This window comes from Myotis brandtii, unplaced genomic scaffold (genome assembly GCF_000412655.1).
Source record: "Myotis brandtii unplaced genomic scaffold, ASM41265v1 scaffold237, whole genome shotgun sequence".
Classification (NCBI taxonomy): Eukaryota; Metazoa; Chordata; class Mammalia; order Chiroptera; family Vespertilionidae; genus Myotis; species Myotis brandtii.
Window position 1 is genome coordinate 5,057,477 of NW_005358943.1, and position 8,781 is coordinate 5,066,257.

Below are 8,781 nucleotides of genomic sequence, written 5' to 3' on the forward strand. Positions count from 1 at the left end.
GGTGATGCAGCAGAAAGAACCATGAACTGACTATCAGAAGTCCTGAACAAGCAGGTCAAGTTCACCTTGGAAAGTTGGGTAGCAACTTAGGACCTATTTTTCTCCTTTCTAAAAGTAGAGTTATCAATGGATAATTTCTGAGTTTTCTTCTAGTTCTAGCAATTTGAGATTTATGTAATGTTGGAACTTTTGAGACAGGCCATCAGGGTTCTTGTTGGTCAAACTACATCCCAGAGACAAATCAAGCACTAGTTTTTAAATACCAAACCTTGATAAGGCTTTCAGCGGATTAGAGTCTTATAGGCAGAGCATCTGAATTTGGCTGCCACTTGAAGCAAGGCTTTCTGATTGCATACTGAGGACAACACATTTAAAGTAAAACAAAATAGCAATGGTATCTCTAAATCTTATAGTTTAGCCCTTTAGCGAGGGTTACACCTGGAACTGTTAAGGCTTTAAGTCATATTCAAAATTGACAAAGTGCAGTCAGATGCAAAGATGGGAGATTGCATGTTTTATGGAAAGTTAAATTGATTAATATCACCACTTGACCTAGTGTATCTTCCATATGTGGAATGCAATCTCCATTCTTCCACTGTGTTCCATTGATAATTGAGTCTTGTTAAATGCAATCATCACACTTTTCCTGAGGTCTAAAATAAGATAGGTAGTCAAATCATGCCACTGTATTCTTTTTCTGAATGTCTTTTTATTGTATAAGCTTATATTTATATCATATTTTACATACTCGTCTTATTCACTATTTCATGTGATCATCACAATAGCCGTATCTGATAAACTGGAAGTAAAAATGGTATTTCCATTTAAAGAAGAAAAGCTGAGGTTCAGGTGCCAAGGTCACATGTCTAGAAATGACCACACTTTTCATTACCAATGGTCATCCTTGTGCAAGGTGGGTGAATATTTGTAAGCTCCTCACTAATAACTAAATGTTGGCATGTCAGAGGGAGTTACTCAGAAAAAACACAATGTGAATGATTAATCTAAGTAGTACTAACGGATATTAATGATTAAAGAATACTTTGGAGAATAATATTTTCTATATTACCATACAATTTTTTAAATATTTTTGATAAGTGTAAAATATGCAAGAAATACCTAGATAAAATAAAATGAACCTGTTGAGATGGAAGAAGATGAATATCTCAGAAAGAGAAAAATTTATAAGGAAAATCAGAGGATCTGGAGCAAAAATAACTAAAGAAATTTAACTATAGGTCAATTATATTGCTTGTTAGTGGTTTATTTTCTCAAAGTTTGAATTTCTCAACTTATACACTGAATTCAATGCTGTCCCCTTCAAATAAATTATAATGAGAGTCTATATACTTATTCCATTCATGCTGCCTATTACTTGAATTCTTTCTTGAATTTCACTTTTATAATTGCCTTCTGAAGTGGACACTTTCTTTTAAATACTCTCAGTGCTGTTTTAGATAAATTCAGAATTATCAGAGTGATAGAAGTAATTTATTTCTCTCCCTCCCTCTTTTCTTCCCTCTTTCCCTTTCTCCCTCTCCCCAATTATCCTTTCCTCCCTCCCCTCTCTCTTTCCCCTTCTTCCTTCCTATTCTTCTTTCCTCCTTTGTCTTCCCCTTTATTGCTTTCTTCTAAAAAAAGAGATGAAAGTAAATTCGTTACATCTTATAAACCTCTGAATATTTCTAGAAATTATTCTAAGCAATGCAGTGTTGTAGTAACAACATATTTCCCAAGTAAATTATGTTGTGTACTCAAATTCTGGTTTGTTAAAATATTTTATTTTATACCTTTGTAATTATATTCCCTGAAATGAATGATATAGGGATTTGGTTCAAGATATTGAAAACTATAGGAGACATGACTCTTATCTTCTAACTAGTGATGGGCTTGAGCAAGCATCACTGAGTGAGAGATGAGGAGCAGTGCAGGGTATGGAGGGGATGCATGCCACGTGGAGCATTGGGTTGAATTAGGGGTGCTACACTTTTATCAATTGGAAGTGCCCAGAGAGAGCAGCCAAGGGATAATGGAGGGAACTTGAAGCCATAGCATATGATAACTACATGAAGGATCTGGGGAGACTAAACACAATGTGGCATATGAGAATCAGGATGGTATGGGAGAGAGGGCATGGGACTGGGAATGTGGCTTCAAATGTTATTTCTGCTTCCAATTATCTGTGGAACATTGGGCAAATAATCCAACCTCTCTTACTGATCTCGTTAAAAGTGTGCAACTTAAATGAGCGTAAGCTTTCTTCAAAGATTAATATTTATTTTATTAGGGATGCATGATAAATGTCTTCAAATACTTCAAGAGCTCTCATGTGAAAGAAGGAGTAGAACAAAATGGTATAATATCTAAGGAGGAGACCAGGCTCAAGGGCTTGCAAGGCAGCAGTGAGATGGCTACCTTGAGGGTGGAGAGTAGTGATGAACTCACCATCAATGGGAGTATTCAAAAAGAGCTGTGAGGCCCAAGTTTATGATGCTATAGACAGGAAGTATAAACTGCAAGAAGTGGTGAGCTAGTTGATTATGTATGTTTATATGTTTCTTTGAATTCTGAGATTCTAGGATCTATCTTAAGGGTTCCTCCTGGTTACATTTGTGAAGCTACACAAGACCACAGAATGAGAGGCTTAAAAGATCCCAGGCAGCCCTAAAAGTGAGAAGAAATCCATGAGAATTTGGCTTATGATGCCTCATCATCTTTATCATTGCCTAAGCCAGGGATGTGGAACCTTTTTTCTGCCAAGGACCCTTTAGATATTTATAACATCATTTGCTTAAAATAATTCAATTAATATAACTTTAACTTGCCTCCTGATGCTTTCTTCTTCTCCCCTTCAGTGTAATATTAGGAGGTCATTGTTGGCCATGTCTCCAAAGCCCTTTAGGACCTCATGCCATTAATAAGATACCCCCTTTGCTTCTTAGCAGAGACACATATCACAGTAGCATCAGGCTGAGGCTCCAGAGTAGCATGTCTTGTGGACACACAGAGCTAATCATTATTGATTCCTTGGGCCCTTATGGTAAAGGGACATGAATTACTGTCAGCACAGTTGAACTAATTTGGTTGTAATGAGCATGCCTATGGAAATTCCCAATGAGGGAACTCTTCAACAGATCAGAGTGGCCAACAGGGTAGATGGGGTGAGTGTAGGTGCAGGTGTTGCAGAGAAAGACAATTTCATTGGTCTGACTCTAGTTATTTCCAGATTTTCTGCTAATATATGAGCCTGTGCCTAGAACTCTCTGTGAAATGCCTCTCCCTCATTCCCCCTTTGCCCCCAGCATTTTCTGTTCACTGTGTACAGTACAATAGCCCTGGTTCTCAGGTGCATCTTGTGGAACAAGATCCTGGACTACTAGACTCATCTCACATCTCTTAGAAGTATGGGCTAGGCTGGATCTTAGCAGGAGTTCAAAAGCCTATGAATATCTCTGGTAGGGGGAGAGAGCCTAAGCTCCAATATGCCACCTTTCTTAGCAGAAAGTTGCCATGGCACATTCCCATTTTCTTTTCTTGTTTCTACCACCTTTAATCCACTGCTTTTAAAAATAATTGTTTAGATATTTGCCAAAATTTTAGTGACTTTTGGTAAAAGTACAGGATAAGAACCTAAGATGTATTTAATAATAAAATGTAATGGATTAAAAAAATTGTTAACATAATGAGGGTTCACTATGCACCAGGTCCCATGGTGAGTTATCTCATTTAAGCTGTGTAAACCTAATAAAGTAGATTTCTTTATTACCCCATTTTTGTAGGTAAAAAAGAAGAGTGATGTTCAAAAGGCTAAGTGATTTGCTCAAAGTCATAGCTATAGACTAAATTCAAACATGGTGCCCTTATTTCAGATTATTAACTTCTCATATTATTCCTATGATGTGAAAAGTTGGTGACTCTATTGAGTAATCAAAAGTTCCAGGGGTACCACATTTCCACATGGTATTTATATCTATCTATCTATATGTTTATCGCCATCCACCTTTGTCTCTTTCTTTCTAGCTATCATGTTCTTGACATACGTTCTTCATACTTTTAACCTTTCTTTTATTTTATCTTCACAGGTATCTGATCAATGTCACTTTTGAGGGGAGAAATCTGTCCTTCAGTGAAGATGGCTACCAGATGCACCCGAAACTGGTGATAATCCTTCTGAACAAGGAGAGGAAGTGGGAGAGGGTAGGACATGTCTTTGGCAATTCTCAAGCACACTAGAGAGGAAGGGGTGGAAAGTTTGCAAAACATTAAATGAAAGCAGTTTCTTGGTTTTGCTCTCTGAGGCAGGGAGCAAGAAATCAATACTTTGAGAACACAGAAGAAGCTATTTCTTAAACTTGTATCTTCATTTTCTTGCTCTGTTGGTTAATCAAATGATTATTTTCTTTATGTATTGCCCTTTTTATTATTTATAGTGCTGTATGAATCATGACTTTGTTTTAATGGAAGATTATACATGTACCATGTAACACAATTTGGTGAAGAAACTGTGTCTGGTACAATTTAGAAGTCATGTCCTACATGGTACACTAGGGAGGCCTAATTTATGAGCAGGCAGGTGTGGATTTACAGTGCTGGGAGGCCTGCCATGCAAGTCTTTTCTCAGGCTCTCTCCCACTGCCAGCTAGTCACAATGTCTAAAATTCTACCATTAGAAATTATGGCCTAGGTTTAATTCCCATGTCCTCTACTAACCATCTTATCTACTTAGGGACCTTGTACAGATATCTTCACCACTTGTACCTCCACTTCATCATCTGTAAAATGGGAATAATAATAGCACCCACCATTATAATAGGGTTGTTATGAGGATTAAATATTATTATATGTAAATGACTTGAAAAGGTGCCTGGCACATAGGCGGCACTCCATAGGTATTAGCTTTTATTATTGTTCCTGATTCCTAGTCAAATACAAAGGGTCCTGAGAGTAATGCCATCAGTGGTATTTCTCAGAGTGTGTTCTGCAGGACCCTGGTCCCTTGAGATGCTTTACTGAAAAATGGTTCTGCAGATAAATAAGGTTGGGAGATGCTACCTACTCTTTCTCATCCTGAGAGATTCTCAGAACATATTAGCATTTGAAAGTTCAGAGGTATCTTTTAGCAAAAAAAACCCACATATTTTCTACTATTTAACTTGGCATTTCCCAAAATTATTTTAACACAACACCCTTTTGTTCCTGAAATTCATATTCTGTGAAACACCTTGGGAAACATTGATTTAAGGCAATTTCTACAGACTCTATGGACTGATTGGCTGAGAACAGGCTTTAAGATGTCAGCGTGACTCTGACTAGGATGGAAACCAAGCTATATATTTCAACAGAGTAGCCAGGAAAAGAGGCCAGAGCTCAACTTGAAATTCATGGTCCTGTTACAGAGAGCCCTGGACAGATAGTATATGACTGCTCACCTATGAAACTGGGCATGTGTGGCTCAGGTAGTGGAACCTAGGACCTTATTCTTCAAATTGAAAGACCTCCATCTGTCATGTTTTTCCTCATTTCAGGGCACAGTATAAGGCTTACATTATGCCTGGTGTTCTTGATTAAAGTTGCCCTCCCTCCTCTGAGTTATCATTTGTTCAGAAATGGTTGTTCCCTGGGCTCCTGCTCTTCATCCCAATCAAGCTGATTTTCACTGCTGCTGTAGAGACAAAATAATTTAAGAAGTGTGCTGGGACCCTCGTGTGTAATAGGCACTTCTGTACATCTCCAGAAGAGGAGTTATTAATAACTGAGGCTTCAGGCATGGATCAGAAGACGTCCAGCTGGGGTAGCTTTTGTGAGGTAAACTCATGATTACTCTCTCAAGTATGGGGCATCTCAAACTGTACTTTCTTAAAGAGATACCACTTACTATCACTCGTGCTGACTTCTCTTCCTTAGGCTGAAATCTGAGGCCTGTGGTTCCCACCCATTTCCAAAACTAGGTTCTCTACCCTGGAATTTGGATCCTCTCCCTTTTTTATCACTTCTACCTTTATTCTAGCTCTTGAATGTATTCCTTACTTTTTCTATTATCCAGGAACAATGTGCTTGTGATGTGTATGCCTTCTTGCCTCTTGATTCCCACATTTGTCCAGTCAGATCAGCCCTTAAACATGGATGCAGAATAGGCTTCCTAAGGCATAATTCTGATTATGTTTTTTATTTGCCCAAAACCCACTCAAAGTTTCTGTGGTTTATGGATTGGGTCTAAACTTTACTCTTTCATTCAAGGCTCTGGTCTACCTTTCAACCCCTGTCTTTCTCTTCTTTGTTTCCCGTCTCACCATCAAGCTATACTGGACTCCTCTCTGTCCTGAGAGTATACAACATGTCATGAGGTTTCCTTTTCCTGGGATGAGTTGTACAATTATACAAATAATAACCAACCTTTGAAACCCACTTAAAATGTTGCTGTATCCTTCCCTGATCTTTGACCGAAATTTAATCTTACTCCCTCATCCCTTGTAGCATTTGCCCATACCTCTGTTGTAGCACTCATCACATCTGCCTGTGTTAGGGCTGTGTGCGTGCGTGCATGCTTCCGGCGGCCAGAGGATGTGTCTTTTATTGTGTCCTCACAGCAGCCTGGAAGAGTGTGTTACATTGAGCAGTTCAATAAATATTTGTCTAATGAATGAGAACCATTACATAATACAAGAGTCTAAAATCCATTATTAAGAATCCAAGTTTATGCTATTGCCCTTGATACTGTAGCTAGGTTTTTGTTGTTGTTGTTTCTGGTGGTGGGAAATAAGATCTGTGTGTAGGCTGAGTTTTCATAGATCATACTTTAAATGTACTAATGGAACATTATTTAAAGAAATTATGTGGTTAATCATTTTGTAAAGCATTCGGAGAGGGGTTGAAATCACAGAATAGAACATTTTCATATCGACTTGGTTAAATCAGGGAACACTGCTGGGGAGTGATCTTTAGTGTTCACTGAGTTCACAGAGCCACGCAATTTCTAAACTAGGAAGTTCTCGTTAGGGCTCTTTTGTGGGCAGGAAGGGGTGGCAGGAGCCAGGCACAGCTCCAGGGCATGTCTGAGATGTGGTGAAATCACACATCACACTGTGGGAAGTTGTACTGTTTCTTCCACAGTAACCCAAGCCCCAGCATCATTCTGCATTCTCAGGATTCCTGATACCACTCCTGCAGGTCCCTCCTTGTGGTCCAGGGGAGATTTAGTATCTGTGGACTCTAGAGAGGCAGGCACCAGGGTAGGATCTTACAGTGAGGAAATGGATACGGGGTGAACGCACAATACAGTGTTCAGATGTTATGTTTACCAGTGTCACTCCAATAAATTCAAAGAAAGTGGGGGAGAGAAGATACGCAGGAAAGGAATCTAGGTTTGTGGAAGAAACATTGGCTAGGAGACTGGACTCTCAGTCATGTTCCTAACTGGCTGTGTGACCCACTCTTTTCACTTTTCTAGATCTTTCTTTCCTGGTATCTAAAATCGAGGCATGAGATTAGGAAGATTTGTAGGGTTCTTTCCAGCTCTAACTTCTGGGATTAAAAATCCACATTGTAAACAGGCACTTGGAATGAAAATCAGGTGAGAGCTGGAGCATACAAAAGAAACTGGAGTCTGTTTTTAAGGACAGTAGCTCCCAGGACAAATGTGTCATTCTTGCCATTTAAGTAAACATCACCTCCTCAGAAGGCCTTCCCTGTTGGCTTGAGACAAAGTAGCCACTCAGTCACTCTATCACAACAGTTTATTTTAATTTTCTTCAATATACTTATTATCTGATGTTTGCTCATTTGATTGCTGTTTGTTTATTGCCTGTCTCTTCACACCAGGATGAACACTCGATGGGAACAAGGACCTTGTTTTTGCTTCCTCTAGTTCTTACACTAAGAAGAGTGGACACTTGAGAGATAATTGTTAAATAGATGAAGAATCCATAGGCATAGGAGATTTAGAATATTGGCCAGCCACTTCACTTCTACCCGAAAGTCTCCCGTTTAGATAGAGTGGTTTACTGAAGGGAGCCTGAGAGCAGGTACAATGTCCGCCTTCAGAGTGAGTGCTCTGAGTGCCAACAGAGGACTGGTGGACAATCTTCAGTGAGCTCACTGTCCAGTAGACACAGGCCTGACCAGGGTTAGCAAGCAGGTCCAGGAAGGCTCATTGAGTTGTTGGTGAACCATGTGATGGGATTTCATAGGGTTCCTTCAGGATTTTTAAAAGTAGTCTCAAAGGTAAGATATTATAAATGTGGTTTATTTTCAAGAGACACGAAGTCCTGGCAACATAGTCTATGGGACTGAGCATGGCTTTGGAAATCAGAAAGAGCCCAGTGCATGTGGCCATTTATCAGCTGTATAAACCAAGCCACTGATATTACCTGAGTCTCTTTGCATCTTGTAAAATAGGGCTTTATGTAAGGCTGTTATAAAGATTAAAGGAGACTTTATAGTGAATCAACAGTTAGTGGTGACTGAAATACAGCCAGTATCCAGCAAATATCATTTGGTAGTTCCTACCCTCCTAGTGTAATTTTTAAGGTAATATTTGCTCATGGTATAAAGTCAAATGGTATTAAAAAAAAAGTCAAATGGCCCAACTGGTGTGCCTCAGTGATTGAGCATTGACACATGAACCAGGAGGTCACGGTTTGATTTCCAGTCAGAGCACATTCCAGGTTGTGAGCTCAATCCCTAGTAGGGGGTGTGCAAGAGGCAGCCAATTGATGATTCTCTCTCATCATTGATGTTTCTGTCTCTCTCTCTCTCCCTCTTCCTCTCCATTCCTCTCTGACA

At 39.3% G+C, this 8,781-nt stretch overlaps 1 protein-coding gene across 5 annotated transcripts in view; it reads left to right on the plus strand.

Annotated features, from left to right (window-relative positions):
- GRIN2B (glutamate receptor, ionotropic, N-methyl D-aspartate 2B) overlaps nt 1–8,781 on the plus strand; it is a 441,978-nt gene that overhangs the window by 313,685 nt on the left and 119,512 nt on the right. For all 5 annotated transcript variants that reach the window (XM_014540193.1, XM_014540192.1, XM_014540194.1 and 2 more), the window contains one exon: nt 4,083–4,197. In XM_014540193.1, coding sequence (XP_014395679.1) covers nt 4,083–4,197 — 115 coding nt within the window. The remainder of the gene's footprint in view (nt 1–4,082; nt 4,198–8,781) is intronic.